Genomic DNA, 22242 nt, shown 5'->3' with positions numbered 1-22242 from the left:
ACGTGGTGCTGTGACCAACGGACACCAGCGGTGAACCCAAGAGACAATGTCGGCTCGCATATTGTGGATAACGTGTGGACATTTCCTCGGCGCGGCCACTGTCGCATGTACTAACTTTTGTTCGTGACGCGCGCTTTGATAGACCGTGTGACAAGTTTCGCCGGAGTATGTGTGGTGAATTAAGGTTAGGGGGATGTGGGGATGCGCAACTCTCGTGCGTCCCCAGATGTTGTTTTCTCCGCATAGCTCGCGTTTCCTGTAGTCCGGCTTCTCTGCGTGGCTAAGCGCCGGAGGCGGTCGTAGTGGTTTTGGCGCATTGCGAGAGATGGCGCGAGTGTCGCGATGTTAACGCCACCGAACGGCGGGGTGCCTAGAGAGGAAAAGATCGAAAGTGCTTCCTCTCTGGCTTGAGATCGGCGACCAACACGCACGAACGCTTCGCGCGTGCACCTGCCCGCTTCGCGGGAACGTCTCGCGAGGCTAAGTGTAGGACACCGGTATGGACGAACACGGATCGTTCGAACGCGCCACCGTTCGCGTGACCGTACACGTGAACGACTAGGCGATGGTGTCACAGCATGGGGTGAACATATTTGCTCGCTATTGGGTCGCGGTGAGTCGGACTTCCTTGATTTGTCGCGCGCCCATGTGAATGTTCTATTGGTAGTAATTCGGCTAGTGTGTACAGTCGAGCCCGACTATATCGAACCCGTTTACATCAAATTATCCCGTATATCGAACAATTTCTAAACACGGTAAATTTACATGGAGAATATATAGCAAAAGTTACTGTTACATCGAACGAAAATAGCAACCACAACTGATATATCAAACTCCATGTGCCTCAAAAGTGCCCCAGCAAGTAGGCTTTCCCTCGCGGTGGCAGGGAAAACTGCCGGCGCCACCCTAGAAAAAGTGGTTTAGACCCACCTGTGCAAGGGCGAACACCCCCCTGCAAAAAATGATCCTGGCCTGCTCGCAGCGCTTACAGCCAATCAGAGGCTGTCGTGCTTTCTCCGAGGCGCGGAGGCGGTACAAGTGAGCGCCATTTTTTCTTTCTTTATGCTTGTGTGCCTGCTGCTGCCTCTTTTCCTCGAGTCCTCATTAAGCGTGGTCCGTGCTGGTGGTGTTGCCTGTTGGCGCTATGTGAACTTTCTTGGCACGCTGTCATCATGGCTTGTGCAAAGAGGCAGAATTTGCCGTTCGCCGCGATACTCGAAATCATAAATCAAGTTGAGCACGGTGAGAAGAAGTCCGACGTCGCCGCCGCATACAAGATTCCAAGGAGCACCGGCCTCAGCTGCTCTGACTCGTTGAACAACGTGGAGGCGTGCGTGCTGTCGCAGGCAACGAAGTCGTTGAAACAGAAGAAAATCCAGGACTATTTTGTTCCAAAGTAGGGCACGCAAGTAAGCCACCATATTAATAAAGTACTTTTCTTATTGGTATGTGCCTTTGCGTCATGAAATCCTATAGCGGGCCTATACCGAATTTAGCCATATATCGAACTAACAAACGTTTTTTGGCGACTTCGATATACCTGGGTTCGACTGTATTAGTGTATGAAAGGTGCAATAAATTCCCTTTTGATTGTTTGTACTACTGTGTTGTCGTTACTTTGTCCAAAAAGCATGTGTGAGACCCCACAACCGATGCAGCCACTATTGCGAGATGACTATGCATTTTGAATATCCCCTATCGGTGCCACAAAGATTGCAGCACTCTTTTCATGAGCTCTCAGAAAGACATGCCCACATAATGAGTAGCTCTAAAAACGGGCGATAGCCCTCAGTAGACCCTCATGGAAAGAGCAAAAATTTGCTGCAACATTGCAATTTCATGACTTTTGGTAAAGCAGCACACTTCAAAGCCCTGACAAGCACACACCACTTTGTCATCATTTTGTGTGTGTCAGTATTTTCAGGCACGCTGCTTTAGCCAAGCCAGAAAAAGCCCATGAGCACAGACTAAGCAAGTGCCCCCTTACACCATAGAAACCTGAAAGCTATGAGTGGCACATCTTGGAAAGAAAGCAGACATACCTGTCACATGCCGAAGCGGAACGGGCAAAGCTAACTGCAGCTGGCTGGCGATGTGCTGGGCTGCTGCGCTGGCGAAACACAGAGTGGCGTGACTCTTCTTGTCCCTGCCCGGCATCACCCTGACAAGAACAAGTGAACCACATTGCAAATGTGAGAGGTATAACCCTGATTATTACCACCAGTGTATTGTTACATTTCAGAATGCTACTACTGCTTAATGTAAAAAACATCTGGCAACAGCAAGACAACACGAAAACATCCTTTATTATGACCTGATTACAGACACCAACCAATTTCTTGGACACGTGATTTTTTAGACTTGCTCGATCACAAGGACTTTCTCATAGTACTATGATGTAGATCGCAGGGTCAATGCATAACTGCCATCAGTACAGTGATGCTCGCTGAACAGTGTGTCGCTCATTGTTGAGACGTGAAAGCTGTGGTGTGTGGAGTGTGCGGCACGGTGCGGTGGTTGGAGACAAACAAAAAGCAGACGACAAGCAATGCGCGCACGGAGGCGAATTCTATGTTGGGTGGAAGATGACAACGTCGAAGAGCGTCCGGCACGTGAACGTACGGCGGAAGAAGAGAAAACAAAAGAAAAAGGCATCCAATCACAAGAGAACACGAAGCTTCGAGTGGCGAATGAGCAAACAATGAATCGGCCAGAGCTGCAGAAAAGCGAAGCGTGCTGATAGAAGAGGGGGAATTCCAGGAAGCGACGCCAGGAGAAGGTCGGCCACTGGACCGGGAGAAGATGGGCCGTTGGGTTCCCGACCCGAGCCACCAAGACTTCACCCGACCAGGGCCTCCTGCAAACCCGTTCCTGAGCGTCGCCTCGTGAACTGCTGGCCAAGGCCGGCGAGCTTCTGCGCCCATGGGCAGAACGTGAGCAGTCGGGCTACGGGCCCGAATTCCACGCCCAGCTGCCTGGCCAGAACGCCGCCGCCGTCTGCCCGTGCCGCCAAGCCGCCTGCCTTCCCTCTCCAAGCCAGAGCTGCAGCGCTCTGGTCGCCCGTTCAATGGTCCAACACCCCGACCTTTGATGAGACCAACGCCGCTTCTCTCGTCATCTCGTCTCCGCTTCTCCACGTCGAGACTATTATGCCCTCACAGTCGTTGTCAGCCCAGCCTCGCGTACTGTTAATACCATCCTAACCCTAAGTGCGTTTCTTGTTGCGATATCTCTTTGAGTGCTTATTTTATGGTTTTTTATTCGTCTAGTTTTATTAAAAGTTTGTGTGTGTTTTTTTGAAACAAACGGCTTTGTCCTCAATTGGGTTCTCGGAGGCTCCGCCTCAGAGAAACGTCAGAACCATTAAACAAAAGAACCTGCATCACAAAAGCACATGCAATGTTTCAAGCATCGCAGCAGTGAACACAAAGTTGACGTCACTTAGGTTGTCACCCAGAGGCTTGCTTTCACTGGTGAGGTGCCATTCTTCAAGTGCCATGTGGGGGCGCCACCCACATGGCACTGAGGGAGCACTGCGGGCACAGGTGATGTTTCATCAGGTGATGAGCTAGAATCGTGATACTCTCCAAAATGTGAATATAGCTTTATCTTCAGGATTTGCTGCCCTAGGACAGCTCTTGAGCACAGCTTATTGGGATCCGAGTTCTAGTTTGCCAGTGCCACGTGCACAATTCACTAACTACTAAACACAAAATGGCGACTCGTAAAGAGGCGGAGAACGGGCGACAATGAAGAAGGGGAGAAGGGAGCTTCAATATGCAGAAGTGGGGAGAGAGTGATGTTGTCCCCCCCTCCTTTTCTTTTATAGGAGATAATGAAACATTGAAGGTAGAGTGTACTAGATTGGGGGAGTGGGTCCAACGCAGGCTCCACGCTGAGGCTTTTTAGATGCGAAGCAGCTTATGGCGGGGGCTTTGTCTGTCCTGCGTCCCGCGGCGTCCCACACCCCCACAGCGCATGCGCGTCCCTTCCCCCTCTGTCTCCTCTCCTACGCTCCCCCCCCCCCTTTCTCTTCTCTAGGAATCCTCTATTGTACCGAGCGGCGCCCGCGTGCCACACCCCCACAGCGCATGCGCGTGCGTCCGCTCCCCCTCTCTCTCCTCTCCTACGCTCCCCCTTTCTCTCCTCTAGGAATCCGGAGTGGCACGCACGACAGGCGGTGCGACAGCTGCCTACTCCGCTGGGGGCGCCACGGTAGTTCCGCGGTGTAAAAATGACGGAGCGCGCGCCCCTCATTCTCTCTCCTGTCCAGCGCCACGATGAGCGCTCGGGCCGCTGCCACGAAACCATCTCCCGCTCAAGCTAACCATCTCCCCGCTGCTTCGCATCCAAACATGGTTCCCTTTAGCGGGAGATGGAGTAATATTTTTAATTGAAAAGTTGATGGTGCCACCGTCACTTTCTCCCGAACAAGCGGCCCCGCGCGCCAGCCGGATGCTTGTCGCATCGGAGACCATACTGCAGCTGCATGGAGCTTTGACAGGCAGATACTCGGTGGCGGCAACACTGATATTATTCCCTACCGATCTATTGTAAATAAAATGGAAAAAGAGCGGCAGAAAGAATGCAAACGACACAACAACAATGCGTCGAGCAGATGACACCTATTCAGCCCGTGAGCTCGCCTCAGCCAATTAGCGCTGCCGAAACAGCTGGAGCCAACGTTTATTGGCCGGATATTCAGAATAAGGCGACGGCAGCGCCGCCACAATTTCAACGTTTTTTGCTTCACCCTCGGCGCTTGCCAAGGCGTCCACTGGACCCACTCCCCATTACAGTACACTCTACTAGAGGTGTGGCTTCACAAAAGCACGCGTTGCCGTGAAGCCACACCTCAAGGTGAAATTCGAATATAACCCAAACCAAGACATTACTGATAATATTTTTCAGCTTTTGATGCAGGTTATACAGTCAACGTCCAATACAGTCAACTCCCTAGGGGCCGCAAAAACGACCGAAAAATCAGGCAGCCCGAAAAAATGAATGCATGCCTTTTACTGCCCCCAAGGGCTCAAAACACAACAGGCACGTCCGAAATAGCTCTAAAGGCCTGCCAGTACACTTATTACGGGTATCGATGGTCGTACTGTGATAGGAGACAGGGGGATTACGCGTGTATAATTAAGGAATGCATACTGTGTCCCGTGACAATTGCCTCTTCCCACTCCTGGTATGTTCCACTGCAATACTTTGCATATGCTTCAACGCTGAACATTACTGTAATGATGCGAAGCTGACTTTCGAGCACCGGCATTATGCAATGCGTCGTGCTTTCCGAGCTTCGAAGCCATTGGTGAGGATTACAAAGGCGGAGTCGGCGCCATTGCTAACAGCGGCAAATTGTTTCAATGAAAAACATGGCACCGAACAGCAAGAAGCTTGGTAGCAAACATCAAAGAAGCTATGCCTAGCATTGCTACAGTGGTGGCTACGGCTACCAGCGGATATGCGTGCAAGAGCGCCGGTTCAAGGCGGTGCAATAATTAAAGTGGTGGCGGTGGTGGTTTCGATTAATGCCGTTTCGGAGCTGCGGCCACGAAAAAAGGTCCGGAAAATCGGACAGCGAAGGTTTTCTTATACACTGACTGTATTCTTATACACTGACTGTATGGAGGACGTGGCAGTTCTGCAAAGTGGTCCTAAAAATCGGGAGTTCAGCAAATCAGTCATTGAATGCACGTGCCAAAATACTGTACAGCCCAGACCACTTATAACGTAACCGTTTATAGTGCAGGACCGGATATAGTACGGTCTTTTCAGACTCCCGTTAATTTTCCCATAGCACTCCATGTATACGCATACTGCTTACAGTGCAGCCATGTAAGACGAAATACCGGTTATAATGCGGCTTCCGCAGGAAAATCTCGCCGACAAGGGCGGCAGCGAGCACGCTTCTCAACAAGGTGCATGCTCTCGGCCGGCGTGTGCATTATTCAATACAATCAAACTCTCGTTAATTCGGACTTATTTGGCCGCACATCAGTTAATTCGGACTACTTTCGGAGCTAGAGGAGCGCCGCAAATGTGCGACGCAAAAGAGCAAGAATGGCGCTAGCGTCCAACCGAAACGAAGCGGTGGAGTCCGCATCGCCACAGCCATCAGTTGAAAACGTACGTGAATGACAGCAACGCCGGCACGCTTCGAGCCTATTTGTCTTTATAGCCTGTATTCTTGCGTTTACCGCTGCGCATTACACCGCGTTGTCCGCGGGCTTTCGTAACTGCGTAGTCGTCATCCACGATCGCGTCTATAGTGGCCGCGGTTTTCTCCGCAGCGGTTGCGGCGAACAGTAGTTTCGTTTTTACTCGGTACACGTGTTGGCCGCGTGCCTAAAAAACTGCGTAGTCGCCATCGATGATCGCATAGATAGCGACCGCGGTTTCCACCGCCAGTTGTTGCAGCGAATGGTAGTTAATTCGTCCAGACTTGGTGCGTGCGTCGGGCACATGCCTTCAGCACCGCAAAGTCGCCGTTCATAATCGCGGCGATAGCAGTCACGTTTTTTTCCGCAGCGGTTGCGGCAAACTGTTGTTTCGTTTTGACTCAGTGCAAAGCTGTCGAACTTAAAGAGCACCGGCCACATCGCAATTATGTTTTCGCCAGCTCACTGGTGAAAACGTAATCGCGATGTGCGCGCGATAGTACAAAGTGTGTCTACATGCTTGGTCTACATGTTTGCATACGTGCAGGGCTTGAAAATCGTTGTTTTGGTTATAGTGCGGTACCGCTTATAGTGCAGATATTATCGACTCCGGTGACTTACGTTATAAGCGGTCTACACTGTACAAGCATGGTACCTAATGGACAGTTTGCAAAAATCTTTACGTTGGCTTGCCTGCAAGGACATATTCTAACCGAAAACTCTCGTTCACAGATTACGTTTCTCAGCTTTAAGTGCATTCACCCCTGCAACTTCCAGCGAAGGTGCATGAGCACCAAAAAGGCTCTTCAAAAAATTTCTGCGGAGTGTCCCTCCTCATAGTAAGTTCCGCGGTGCACAGAGAGAACGAAATAAAGGAAAGGCAAAGACAAGTGTTCAATGGAAAGAATTGTTCGCTCTGCTACCCTTTGGTTGAGGTTATTTGTCTGGAAAGTATTCTTGCTCGTGCATGCGCAGTAACGTTTTTGCAAAGTGTCCATTATGCTGAAATAAAAATTTCTGCTGTATACAGTTAAACTTGCTTATAACAAAGCTCCATATAACAAATTCCTGGATATAACGAAGTTTTTCTATTCCCTGCTGTTAATCCATAGAAGCACATGTATTTGAGACTACATAACGAAGTGGCAGCGGGAGACCCTCTCGAAATAACGAATTTTCCCCGCCGACAACCTAGAGATTTCGCCCCAAATTTTTAAATTTTTGGACGAGCAGCAACCAGAAGCACCCTCTCCGCTGCGACGGCGTGGCGCTTGGCGCGCTCAAATTCACAGCGACTGCGAGGCAGAGCGAGCGCATGTGTGCGTGCGTGCAACCATGCGCGAGGCGGGCCTGCACCCCTAGACTCGGCGATCTTGCTGCCGCAGGTGTGACCTTTCCCCCTCCCTTCATGCAAACCTGATCCCGCCGCTTGCTCCAGCTGGCCTTCAGTTCGCTTTGAAGATAAGCCCACGCTGGTGCACACTTTTTCCACATCGCAGACCGCTTTCAAGATATGGCAGCCGCCGCCTAAGTAAACGCCTCCCTCTCTTGCCTCCCCCGCCGTGCCAAGCACGGAAGCTCACTTTCACCCCTCCCCTCTCTCCTTCGCACGCGAGAGGTTGAGTCGGCTGACCCCGGCAAGCTTTCACTCGCACACACAGCGTTGCCATGTTTGGACTTGCACGGAACCTCAAAGCGACGTCCACGGTGATGGCACAAATGCGCTTCGCAATAAAATGTGCTTCTGCGCGGTTACTACTCCGACGGCGACAATGAATTCGCACCCCCTACCGGCGGCTTCTTCGCGTTACCGGGAACTTATCTCGAAGGCCATGCTTTTGTGCACAGCAATCGGCAACAGCTGTACGAGCACGAAATATGTCATGGTGGCCTTGTTGTAAGTTCACTATCGCTGGCGACTGTTCCCAGGCGTCGCAACTCGAGAATCGAACGTCTGTGCACATTTTGCCAATTTTGTGCCTGTGCATGTAGAACAAGAAAAATAGTCTGCACTAACCATTTGGTGGGCAATGAGGGACTAAGGCTTAAGCGGTCAGCCAATAGATGGGGTTCAATGGGGGCTGGGTGGGGGAATCTTCGGGACTACGTTTAAACCGCAATTACGCATTAAGTGGGTACGTATTAACGAGGTTTGACTGTACTATCCTTATTTCTTATAGCTCTCTGCCAATTTGCTGTCGCAATCGATGCTTCACCTTTCGGGCAAAACTGAGACTTCTTTGGTCATCGCAATTTTACTGCATTGGGAGTAAATCTTGAGCGATAGTACATATGGTAAGCGTTGCTTTTTCAGATTTTCGTGCCGAACCTGCATTTAATGAAATCCTTATTATACCGAAGCTTTTCAGGAATTTGTCAATTTCGTTATATCCAGGTTTAACTGTGTGTGTGTTTGTATATATATATATGCATCTGCATTGGACTATTCTACATTCGATTCAATATTCGAGACTTACTATTCGTATTTGAAAAAGTTGATACTTGCCTACCTCTTAAATTAGCATAAAGGACACTGTGCAAGTCCACAGCATCAATGGCATCATAATTTATGTTTTTTTTTCTTACAGACATGCTGAAGGGTGTCATGAAAAATGTTACTCCCAAGGAAAATGTAAGCCCCATACTTCAGCTTTGTGCACTGCTATTCAGGTGCTGATACTGAAAAGCATTTGCCATCATGACAGCTATCAAAGAAGTGCTGAATCAAAAACATTTTTCCATAATAATCTGTGAGAGAGTACAACTGAACTTGCATAAAAATTGATAATATATATTGCATGAATTTGTAAAGCATTCATAATAAATCTGTGCTTGTGTAACACAACTGAGCCACACGGCAACATACCGCAGGTGAACCATCTGTTGCATCATGAGAGCCAAAGAAGAAGCAACCGCCTAGACAGCCACAGCGACCTCCAGCACGGTTGTCTCCCCAGAGGAACCAAAGACGGTGTGTTGTCTTGTCATGAGTGCGAAGGAAGCCCTCCTGGCTGTTTTGAGGCAGCAGCCCCTGTGACCAGTTGTCCATCACAAGGGGCCCAAACTCCAGCTTGCCCGTCTGAAATCAGATTAAAAATGAATGTAGACCCCAATGTCGCGTGACCCTTTGACACTACAGGCAGCACGACTGTGATTGCTTTGCAAATATTCTACAGTGAAACCCTATTATACGATTTTGCAACGTCCCGGGTTTTAGGATGGATTAGTGTAGCCTTGGCGAACTCCCAATTGAGATAATGCATTAATGCAGGGGCCTTCGAACCCTTTTTATTTTTTTAATCAAAGAGTGCATTTGACATGAAATTACACAATTTAACAAATAATTTGCAGCAGAAAGTACTTTAATGCGTTCAGTAGAAGCAGAATTATTGGCAATCCAAGATTGCCTTCGATTCCTTTTTCGGTGCTCCTGCTCCTTCCTCAATGCCTTGCACTACGAAGGCTACGGCGGAGGGCAGCAGTGCCCACAACTCTCCACCAACTGAACGTCACCATGGTTGGACGTCCATAACGCTGTTGTCCTATGCAGAGGCCTCTACTTTCTATTTTGGCACTTACGATCGACCAAATTCAGAGGCTATCCCTTAACGCACAGTTGAGCTCACCGTGTCATCTTTTTGCTGAGCTACAGTGTACTGTCGACTTCTGTTAATTCGACTCTAGTTAATTTATTTTTCGGTTAATTTTATCCCGACCAAAGGTCCCAGCTGGCACCCATGCATTTCTATGGGTGCCAACTTTTGTTATTACTGACTAGAATTGGGCTTTTCCGGATAATTTGAACTTGAACATTCAGCACGCACATGTCTAACCTCTATGGTAACCCCAACAGCAACATCATAGTGGCAGTATATGTCTCGGCGGTAGATTACATTGAGCACACATCACCTCCCGCCAAACACTTGTGACCTCCTGCCTATTTTTGGCCTGCCCTAGGAAAATTTTCCAAGTAATATACGAAGCTCACACTTTCTCATTACAACATTTACCCAAATCCTAATGCCGACCTTTTTCTTAAAGGAAAAGTGGGCAGAAATTGCCTGTGAGGTGCCAATCGGATACAAAGCCAATGTCGCCTTCACGGCATTCGTATGCTTTACCACATAACACAGATCTATTAAGGCGAAGCTGACTAAAAATCGTGTAGCGAAGCTGATTTTAGAAAACCGGCCGCCATTGTGTGACACATACCGGGTGTTCAAAATGAAGCTTTACAGAATTTTTAAATATTGCTAGTGTAAGGTAGCATAATCCTTTTCGTTGAGCTGGGTTATTCGAAGAGGCGGACATAAGTACCACGAGGAATCGAAGCACATATTCAACTAAAGAAAAAAATTGGCTAATTAACTGATTAGTTCATTACTTTAAGACACATTGCAATTTATGAATTGTAGCCTGTAAGTTTGGAAAACGCATTTACTTCAAATGAATTTCCAGGATGACACCAGTCTCGAGATATTATTTTCCAAAGTGTGGGATGAAATACGTGGGCATTCAAGTTACTTTTCTGCTTCAATGTATAAAACAGCATTTTGATAAAAAGTAAGTGGAACAACAGTGCATTTTCACGGCGAGTTTGATGGCGTATATCTCCAAACTACCAGCGATATCTCCAAACTACCAGAGATACCAGCAGTCACAGAGGCATTGCGTAATCAAGGAGTACAGGAGGCATACGTGAATATCTCGGCAAACATCTATAGGGATTGTACAGCAATCTTGGTTCGCCACAAGAAAAGTAGAAAGTTACCTATCAAGAAACGGGTCAGGCAAGGAGACACAATCCCTCCAATGCTATTCACTGCATGCTAAAAAGAAGTATTCAAGCTCTTAGACTGGGAAGGCTTACGAGTGAGGATGAACGGTGAATATCTCAGCAACCTTCATTTTGCAGATGACATTGTCCTATTCAGCAACAATGCGGACGAATTACAACAAATGGTTGAGGACCTTAACCCAGAAAGTGTAAGAGTGGGTTTGAAAATTAATATGTAGAAGACAAAGATAATGTTCAACAGCCTGGCAAGGTAACAAGAATTCAGGATCACCAGTCATTCCCAATTTCTGTAGGCTAAACTTGGGCCTACATTTGCCACTGCGTTGCCAAAAATATTCGCAAGTGTCTGTAAATCTCTTGCATTGTCCGCTAGTAGCACTATGGTATTCGTATACATCAATCCCAAGACTTTCTATTGCACCATTTGTCCGTTACACATGTAGGATAAATCAAACCCTACTTCACTGGGCCTCCTCGATTATCATTCCCTGACGGTCACGGACTGCTTGGGTCTGCTGTCCCTCGTTCGATTTTCTCGAACAGCTTCGGAAGCTCCACCCACGAGTCCAAGAACTGTAAGAATTGTGTTCGTTTCTCATGGCCCGGAAGTTGTGGACTGTCTGCGGACTCTCAAAGCTGTTAGCACATTTTTGTTCACACAAGCACAAGCAGCTAGGAGACGAAGATGCGAGCAATGCTCGACACCATGTTGTGAAAGATGCCGTGTGCTTCTGTGAACTTTGCGCATTCCAGGCGGCAAATACTGTGCACTCAGCTACCGCTTCTGTAACATCGGTTCTTTGTGGGCCACCATGCGAGTTTTTCACGAGCGGTCTAACTGCTGCAGCTTTAGTCTTCATGTTTTGAGAGAAGTACAGCAATCAGGCACACAAGCTTGATTTTCTTGATGTATGTTGTGAAGTGCTCATGGCTATATGCATATTAAACAGGTAGATTTCGCTTTTCAGGTGAGCAAAACTGGTCTGCGAGGTTGCATATCATATTGCATGAGGCTATTGCATGCTGGTAGCTGGGGTGGTATACAATCGAAGCTTTACCGATTGCTGTTGACATATATGTAGACTCCTTATGCTGCCAAGTTCAAGCATTTGCTTTTGACATGCAGGATAGACGGAGGCACATGTCGAACCTTTAATTATTAGATGGTCTCACGAGCTTTGAGGAAACCAGAGGTGCTTTCTGCGTGAACAGCGGCATGGCACGATCGCGATATTGCTTATGTCCATGTGGGAATTCCGTTTAAACTTCGCAGGCAATGAGCTAGCTTGTGGGGATGCGCGACTCTTACGCGTCTCCTGTAATCTGGCTTCGACGCGTGGCTAAGCGCCGGCGGCGGTCATGGTGGTTGCGGCGGATTGCGAGACATGGCACGAGTTTCGCGATGCTAACGCCACCGAACGGCAGGGTGACTTGGGAGAAAAAGGTCGAAGGCGCTTCCTCTTTGACTTGGGATCGGCGACCAACACGCACGGACGCTTCGCACGTGCGTCGGCCAGCTTCGCGGGACCGTCTTGCGAGGCTAAGAGCAGGACACCGGTATGGACGAACGCGGATCGTTCGAACGTGCCACCGTTCGCGTGACCGTACATGTGAACGACTAGGCGATGGTGTGATAGCATGGGGGCAAACATATTCGCTCGCTATCGGGTCGCGGTGAGTCGGACTTCCTTGATTTGTGGTGCGCCCATGTGGATGTTCTATTGGTGGTAATTCGGCTAGTGTGTATTAGTGTAGGAAAGGTGCAATAAATGCCCTTTTGATTGTTTGCACTACTGTTTTGTCGTTCCTTTATCCCAAGAGCACGTGTGAGACACCACAATCTTAAATACAGCGGTTAAGGGGTGCGAAGAGAGAGAGCGCAACGTAAATTGAGCTTTGGAAACACGTTCTATGTGCTCAGGCTGCGATTCCAGTATGCAAGCTATATGGTTGTGTCGGTGACATGACGCAGTCTCTGAGACTACACCATTTCGGAGACCACGCTAATGAATTTTCTAGGTATGGGGCTACCTATACGAGTAGCAAAGAGCAGACGACGGCAGCCAGGAGAGTGACTTCAGGTCACAAAGCTTTCGAACGAAATCTAGTCTCCGACAGCTGGGTCACGTGACTGTGAGGTGCTCTTCTATCAGGGCTAGTCAAACCGAAAACCGCAGACGGTTTGCGGACAGTCCGGGACTGCGTAATCGAAGAGGCCCACTATTTTCCAGCTGCCTTTCTATGCCCTTAATATAAAGCATGAACAACAATGGAGACATAGGACATCCTTGCTGTGTGGGGATGCGCGACTCTCACACATCACCTGATGTTGTTTTCCCCGCATGGCTCCCGTCTCCTGTAATCCGGCTTCGCCGCGTAGCTTTACGCTGGCGGAGTTGCAGAGTATTAAGAGAGATGGCGCTAGTGTTGCGCTGCTGACGCCACCTAACGGCGGGAGTTCTGCGGGTGCAAACGGGAGAAGGCTGTTCCTCTTGGGGTTGGGGTCGGTGAACGATGCGGACGTCCTGCACGTGCGCCGATCCACGCTTCACGAGACCGTATCGCGTGGCTAGGAGCAGGGCACCGGTACGGACGAACACGGATCGTTCGAACTCACCACCGTTCGCGTGACCGTACACGTGAACGACTAGGCGGTGGTGCCATAGCATGGGACGAACATATTCGCTCGCTATCCGGTCGCGGTGAGTCGGACTTCCTTCATTTGTCGCACGCCCATGTGAATGTTCTATGCGTAGTAATTCGGCTAGCATGCAATAGTGTATGAAAGAAGCAATAAATGCCCTTTTGATTGTTTGCACTACTGTGTTGTCGTTCCTTTGTCCCAAGAGCACATGTGAGACCCCACAGCTTCAGTCCTTGATGAATTTCCACCACTTCATTACATTTTCGGCCTTCATAAACAATTTTTACCCGGTTGCCTCTATATCTCCCTCAACAGCTCCACAAAGTCATCACCTATGCCTTCATGCATGAGAATATCCCATAACAATTCCCTGTGTATGTTGTCATAGGCACCTTTAATATCTAGAAATGCTACCCATAAAGCTTTATTCTGGGCTACTGAAACCTATATGCACTAAGTTAGTACAAGCATATTATCCTCTAAGCATCTGCCTGGTCTGAACACATTCTGTAGTTCCCCCAGCTGTACATCATTTATCTGCACCCACTTCAACAGTTCTAATTTTATGGCCTGCATTGCCATTCCATATATCACTGACATTACTGTAACTGGCCTGTACAAGCTCATCTTATCCTTATTACCTTTGCTATTATAGATGAGATTCATCTTGCTTTCACGCCATCCAACCGGAATTTTCTTTGTTCTAATCCCTTGCTCTATGGCACTAGTCAGCAGTGCCTTCCTCTTTGGACTGAGGCTTTTAATTAACTGTACTGGGACTTCATTGGGTCCTGCGGCCATGTTATTAAGGTCATTTCCTTCTGTTTTTTTTTTTTTTTTTCCAGCAAAAGCTTTATATGCTTAATTTTGATCTTGCAGGCTTCAGTGTTGTTGATGGATCTGTTTGAGTCTGAACTATACTTTCTTTCGTGCCGAAGTTATACCTAATAATTTCTCTGATGTACTGCAGCGCATTGTCTCCTTCGAAGATGTTAACGTCTTCATCCTTTTATTAGCCGTTTGCAAATTTTTAGTTGGAGTTCCGAGTGCTCTTACGTGGCTCCAGAATCTTTTTGATACACCTTTGTCTCTTCTGTGTACGTTATGCATCTAGCGTTCACTTGTGCATATAGTTTCCTCTTGCACGAGCTCACTCAAGACCCCTTTCTTTTCTTGGTATCTGTTCCCTCTAAAGAGCACCTCTTCATCATGTAATCCTAACTTTTTGGCTTCTCAATGATTTCTTGACGCCTGCTTACGCTGTCTTAACAGCTTGCTTTATTTCCCTGTTCCACCACTTCCATGGTTTCCTCTTTCCAATACAACAATGTTTTCTTTGCTATGTCCGTCTTAGCTTCTGCTGTATAACATTTACCTGTTCCTCATATTCCCAGACTGATGAAGGAAACATCTCCATTTCCTTCTCTATGTTTTATGCGATCTCTGTTATTTGGATTTCATTCATTTTTAGAAATTCTGATGTTACTGGTTTGTGTTTCGCATTAGAATCTCTCTCAAACATTAAGGTCGAACGTTTATGATCACTACCCAGGCTACTTTTTCCATGTTTGTCAATCATCCTTAGGTCTAGTTGTTTGTACACTGTTTCTGAGACTAATGCATAGCCGATACATGATTGCCTGTTTCCACATTGCCACGTTACCTGTCCATGACACTTATCCTCCCTGTTAAATTCTTTAAGGTTCTGTTCATCACACAAATCCAGCACTAGAGAACCATTGTAATCAGTATATCCGTATAAATCTTCCATGTGCGCATTCATATCGCCTACTAATACCGCCAGGTGCGATTTCTTTAACTCATCAATTTCGCTTCTCATGCAATCAATCAATTTTTATTTTTATCTCTGCTGTGACTACCTGTCCATAGGTAAGCTACTCCAAGCGATGTCTTTTTGCCTTCCCATGTGCTGCTAATCCATAAATTCTTTCTGGACATGCATGCCATTTAGTGGCACTGCCAAGTCCACGCATGGCCTTCAAGAGGAGAAGCTTCCATGTGCGCATTCATATCGCCTACTAATACCGCCAGGCGCGATTTCTTTAACTCATCAATTTCGCTTCTCATGCAATCAATCAATTTTTATTTTTATCTCTGCTGTCACTACCTGTCCATAGGTAAGCTACTCCAAGCGATGTCTTTTTGCCTTCCCATGTGCTGCTAATCCATAAATTCTTTCTGGACATGCATGCCATTTAGTGGTACTGCCAAGTCCACGCATGGCCTTCAAGAGGAGAAGCGTGGTCCACCAGTGCCACGCATGCCACACACTCAGGGGCACATACTCAGTGACCCAAGTGGGCGAGAAGTTCATTGAATACCTATTGCATTCATGGCACAGCTCGCTAAAGTGTTGGCGTGAAAGGCGTTCATTTAAAAGTGGCACATACCCAGTGCATTTGTGGCACAGCCTGGTAATGCGTCGGGTTGCTGTTCTTGAGGAACCCTTGCAACGTGGGTTCGGTGATGTGGGTTCTACGCCGCCGGTGACTGCCTATGGCACGGCCACGAGGACCCTATCTTAACCCTTTGCGGTTCGTTGTCGGGCCCTTCCCGACATCGCAACACGGCCGTAGCGGTCCGCTGTCGAGCACCGCCCGACAAGGGTGTTCGGGGGTTAAATTTCGTGGTTTTTCTCACTGCGATTCGTGCGCATTCTTTGTATACACAATGCGCCATCTCTTGAGGGATAAATAAACTTTGTTTGTTGAAGTTGACTTCTCTTTGCACTAGGGTGCAGCACAATGTTCAGCACGGCTTCAGGATACCAGAGCGTTCTCACTTGCACGCGAAACAGCACGTTCGAGCGGTTCGCTGAGAAACATTACCACTTTTTCATCGCATGCGTTTTACGGTAACGCATTTAGTGAAAGCTTCTAGAGGTTTCCATTGTCAATAGCTTTATTTTGAGGCATACACAGCTGCAGAATCATGCTGAGAAAGAACAGCGGCACCCGCAGTACCGCCGCAACCTCTTCCAACAGCTGGTGGGTGACGTGAAGGCTAGAGCCAAAAAACGGGGCCCGTCTGCACGGTAGGAGTGCGAGGAAAGGCTAGATGGGAGGAGCCATTTCATCCACAAGCTCACAGGCCGAAATAGCATATGCTGTGCTGTTTGTAGCAATCGAAAAACAAACGGAGGCAGGAGGGAAACTGTTTTTCTTCAAAACCTGCAGTAACAACCCTGGCCTTGTGGGGAGCACACGCCGCCACCTTTTCCCGCGGGCACTCGCCATCGCTTGCACACGTAGCGCACGCGGCGGGAGCCGGGCGGACACGGGAGAGAGGCACTTTGCCCTCTCTCGGTTCTCGCTCGCCTCTCGCAACACGCGTACCTGCATGGGAAGAGGGAAAGTATCCGACAGGCGAGGAGGACATTCCCCTCGCGAAAAGGTAAAAAGGTATAAAAGAGCGCGACCGAGAGACCCCCGGGCGCTCTCTGACCTCGCTACAACCGACCTGCCTCACGGATATTGACCCTTTTCGCGGACCAGTTTGTTTTAGAGAAACGAGATGGCGCTCACGGCGGCGCGCCATATCTCGCCTCAGCGACCGCGCACGAATACGAAACCATTGCCGCTTCTACCTTGCTTCTGTGCGATCAGCTGTCGGAAATGCAACTGAGTTTTCGCTAACACACTGTGCTCCAATCGTGGTGGATTGAATCATGCGAATTGAAGACTTGTGCAATAGTTGGCTGCAAAAATAGTGACTGGCATGCTAAGGAATAGAATGAATCTGTGGCCAAGTTCGCGGACCGTTGCTGCAACTGTCCAAAAATGTCCAAAAAGTGCCAAAAATGGCACTTCGTGATGTACGGCTTTCCTCGAGGATACAGAAATTTGCCCATCCGCCAGCCTTGTATCGCTAACATTCAAAGAAAGGGCTTCATCCCCAGAACGTCGGCAAGGGTGAGTACCACTCGTTAAACAAAGACAAAGGGAGTAGTGCCGCTTCCTGTCATAGTAAGTTTCTCGCACATTATCTATACACATCAATCCCAGCCACGGCGGCTGCATTCCGATGGGGGTGAAATGTGAAAACACCTGGGTACTTTTAGGTGCACGTTAAAGAACCCCAGGTGGTCCAAATTTCCAGAGTCCCCCACTACGGCGTGCCTCATGATCAGATCGTGGTTTTGGCACGTATAACCCCCTAATTAAGTAATTATTATCTATACACATCTGCCCCAAATGGCAGGAAAACTTACGCCCACTCTATCGCCGACGTATCAAGAATAAGTGAATGGGCACATACTTGAATATATGCGCACTGTATATGCACAATAAATGACGGACTACACCTATGGCGCTCGAGTGGTCGAAGCTGAATGTTTCGTGACAGTCCACAAGAGTAAGCGAGTTACTAGCTGTAATATATATTTGCTACAAGGTATTACAATGTACAAAACAGCTACGTTTCAAGCCTTGTGCACAGCAAGAACAAATCTATAAGAACTGAGCACACCCGCGAGCGATTAGGCAGAAACTGACAAGCCACTGCTTCAATATATTTGCCCAATAAAGAACAAAGGGCAAAACACACTAACCCTGACTGAATTCATAATCGGAAAGCTTGGATAGCTTGGAAAACATATTTAGCCCCGCTTTTAGCACAAGAACCATATACGCTGCTTGCGCCGTTTGGACATAGCTTAATCAGCTCCGAAAGCGCTTTTGCATGTTCTCTGAAGCTGTGATTAAAGCTTCGTGTCGTCCACCTAGTCACCGTCTACAATATCTCCGAAAACAGAGGTTTTCTAAGCCGCGCAGGCGTCATACACTTCCATTGTAAACAAGGAGGCAACAGGGGCAGTTGAGGCAAGCACTGGACGCGTCACCACGTGATCAAACATGGCAGCGCCCACGGGATCGCCGCGAAAAGGGTCAATACCCGCTGCAACCCGTGAGTGACCTCGCTTGCGTGACTTCTACACGCAACGGGGCAAGCCTATTTATTACTTATTATACAGAGCGGACTTCCCTCTGCAAGTGTGTTTTATTGCCCGCAGCAATAAACATTGTTGAGTTGACTCGCTTGTTGCCTTATTCGCCCGAACCCTATACGTAGCTGCGATTATACGCGCTATGGGTTGGGGAAAACCCCCACAGCAGGCACCCAGAAAAATGCTTCGAGCGGTATCACACGCTGCTCAAATATCGGTAGAGGAGTTGCCTGCAGAATGGAAAAGAAAAAATAAATATCCTATGAGTTTTTCGTCCACAGTTTATGGTTTTCATCGCGCGCTATAAACTGGCAAAATAGTATCAGACCGGGAAAGCCGGAAAGTGGGTAAAAGTTTTGGAACGCAAAGGGTTAAAAGCGATCAGCGATGGGTACAGAGTCTAGGCATGCCGAGGGCTGATGGCTTCGTGTGTGGTGTGCTCTCACCGCTTAGTTTTCATTCGAGCAAGAGGCAGCAGTCAATTCACTCGCTGCTACTGCGACTCTTCCTCACGCTCTTCCTGACAGCATGAAATTATTACAATGAAAAACAAGGCACAGAACAGCATGAAGCTTGTTGGCGAACATCAAAGCAGCTAGGCCTAGCGTTACAGCGATGGCTACAGCTGTCAGCAGATCGCCGTGCGAGAGGACTTGTAGAAAACGTCAGAGCAGTTACGCCTAGTCTTGCAGCGTTGGCCACGTCTGCCAGCAAATGAGTGCGCGAGAGTGCTTGGTTGCGAACCTCGAAGCAGGTAGGCCTAGCGCTGCTGCATTGGCTATGGCTACCAGCGGATTGGCGTGCGAGAGCGCTTGGCAGCGAATGTTGAAGCAGCTAGGTCTAGCAATGCTGCAGTGCCTACGGCTGCCAGCTAGTTGATGCGAGAGAGTGCTTGGAAGCGAGTGTAGAAGCAGCTAGGCCTAGCATTGCCGTGGGTGTAACAGCTGCCAGCAAAACGGCGTGCAAGGGCGCTTAATTGGTAACAAACTTTGAAGCAGCTAGGCCTAGCGTTGCCGAGGTGGTTGCGGCTGCCAGTGGATCGGCGTGCTGGTTCGACGCTGCGAGATAATCAAATTGACAGCTAGGGGTGGTGGACGCTTCAATAAGTGCTGTTTCGGAACTGCAGTGATGGCATAAAGTCTGGAAAATCAGACGACCAAGGCTTTCAGCATCCGAAACTTCAGACATCCTCATACAATGGCATTATCGAATACGTGGTGGCGCTGCGAAGGCATCCGAATTATCGGGCATGTCCGAAAAATCAGTCATTGACGTACTGCAATCGGGGTTCCACTGTATGTAACTTGTGTCGAATAGATAAAAGCCATTTCCAAAATGCATGGCAGCAATATGTACTGCATCTTTCTGATCCCTTGTTTACTCAAGCATGATGCACGAGAATGTTGATTAGGCGCTACTGTCCAATTCATGTAACTGTGATTCACAGAATGAAGATGGTATATATGTTCCCGAAACATTATAAGAGGGTTGCCCATAAAGAAAGCTCCCTTAAGTTGTCATGACACAGCATATGGTTTGAAAAGTTTAGTCAGGAAGCACTTCAGTTTTCAAAGCATATACTCAAGCCCAAACAAATAAGGACAGTAGGTTGTACCTGGAGCCAAGGCAAATCATGAGACAGCAGGAACTGTGCTACATTTACAGCTCGCAGCTGCAAACTTAGTCCTGAACTTGTCTGTTCCGAGTGTAGGTTGCACTGGGTGAGCTTCAGTGGTCCCAGCTGAAAGACAAACCACAACGACAACATTACAACAAAAAATAAACATCAAGTTAAGCGTGCTTTCTTATGTCATCAAAATGTCCAACAGAAAAATATAACTCTGGGCTGTGAACAAAGCACCGCTTCCTGCATTTTTTCAATGCCAGTGCAATTGCTTGCTCCGCAATGGGAGCCATCGGTCCGCCTTAGTTCAGTAAGTTGCCGTGATGTGAGGCTACCCAGAGGGTACGACTGCTTGCACGCATGCATCTGAGCGCATGCCACTGCCGTTCCGATGGAGATGCGGTAGACACTTCACTCGTCTGTCAGGATTACTTTCTCCGACTTCCGTCGTGAGGCGCCACCCAGAGGGTACTCTTTCCCACGATCGTAAAGCAGGCGCGAGCGCTAGCCGACGCGGGAGAGTAGGAAAGGGCGATAGAAGGTGATGAACCATTGGATCGGCCGCATTTAGCTGGCATTGAAAAAATAGAGGAGGCGCTGAACAAAGCCATGCAACATACCCCCATTACTAGACTGAAAAGAAAGAAAGGCCACTTCAGCTGCAATTCCAACATGTGGAAACCTTAACATGACAACTCCACTGAAGCAGCACCAACATGTCTCTTGAAACCAATTTATTACCAAGATAGATATTTCCAAAGGTACTTAACCAAGACAGGTTTTAGGGTTACTAAAATAACCCTAAAGTGACATTGGCCAAGTGACACAGAATTTTGTGTATGAGCAAAAGTATGCAAAGGGCATAATTTTTTTTCTAGGCCATATGTAGAAAACACATAATAAAACCAAATTCTAGCAAAGATTGTTGGGCGATTCAGTGCTTAGAAGCCATGGCAGAACCAGAGTCAAGGTGGGGGCGGGAAGCACACTGTGGGATAGAAGTTGTGCTATGAGCAGGAAGTGCCTTGACTATAGGTATCTTTGCTTGACAAGGATGCAGGCTGTCTGAGGCCCCACTTTATCTCTGTTAATACAATTTATATCATACAACAACTAGCCCAACAACAAGTTTTATTAAGACTATTTCTATACCCCATGACGTAGCCATAGTCCATGTAAGATGTAAATGCACTCACTTCATGCTAAATATCCTTTCTTTTCTTCTGCTCAAGATTAACTTCAGCTGGCAGTAGCATTTGTTTGTGTCTCTATTTGTCCTCTTTCTTTAGCATGGCATCCAAGCCAGAAAAAGCATAGGGGCAATCAATAGTTATGTTTAATCAGGATGTAGAAATATAGTAAAACCCTCATTATAATTATATCAATTTATTCAAAAAACGCCTCGTTTGAATTTTTTTCTTGGTCATGCGTTGCTGTGACTCTATTTTAGCTCCTCCACATTAATTAAAATCATGCTTATAAAGAAGCCAATTCCCTGTCCATATTTGTAATACATATGTGCTGTAAATTCACCAACCAAGGTGGCGTACATGTGGAGTACTTTGTTACAATGAGGATTTATGTTTTCAGGTAAAGGGAAAATGAAAAGATAGACAACTTGGTGCAAGTGGGAGTCACTCCTCCACATTATGCACTACAAGCATTCCCACGGCAAACTTTGTACTTGTACACATACACAAATACCTAAGCAAGTGGACGGAAGTTTGGCCACTGTGGTAGCCTAATTAGTAAAGCCCACACGCGTGATGCAAGAAATGTGGCTTCAGCTCCCATCTGCAGAAATTGTCTTCTTCGTCCGCTTTTATTTCCCTTTTCGTTATTATTTCTACAGTTCATTTAACTCTTTCGTTACCGCGCCTATAGAACATGGGTCACCGGTGACCCATAGGCTCCGCGCGAAAATTTAAAAATACCGGCGCTCCTATGGACTAGCTGCGCCATCTAGCGCATTTTCTAAGCACTTATCTTTGATTTCTTGCGTAGTTTGTTCTTTTTCCGCGCGGCGGCGATTTTTAACGGCGGTTC

At 47.8% G+C, this 22242-nt stretch overlaps 1 protein-coding gene across 2 annotated transcripts in view; it reads right to left on the bottom strand.

Moving 5' to 3' along the window:
• The window catches only part of LOC125945148 (transmembrane protein KIAA1109 homolog), a 303684-nt gene that overhangs the window by 52106 nt on the left and 229336 nt on the right, over positions 1-22242 (bottom strand). The window contains exons 18-20 of one of the 2 annotated variants that reach the window (XM_049666732.1): positions 20188-20313; positions 9031-9243; positions 2043-2161 (exon numbers count right to left, since the gene is read on the bottom strand). In XM_049666732.1, the coding sequence (XP_049522689.1) occupies positions 2043-2161; positions 9031-9243; positions 20188-20313 (458 nt within the window). The remainder of the gene's footprint in view (positions 1-2042; positions 2162-9030; positions 9244-20187; positions 20314-22242) is intronic. The other variant, XM_049666733.1, reaches the window with a different exon arrangement.

Source organism: Dermacentor silvarum, chromosome 4 (assembly GCF_013339745.2).
Source record: "Dermacentor silvarum isolate Dsil-2018 chromosome 4, BIME_Dsil_1.4, whole genome shotgun sequence".
Classification (NCBI taxonomy): domain Eukaryota; kingdom Metazoa; phylum Arthropoda; class Arachnida; order Ixodida; family Ixodidae; genus Dermacentor; species Dermacentor silvarum.
This window is presented reverse-complemented; position numbering and strand designations above follow the sequence as displayed.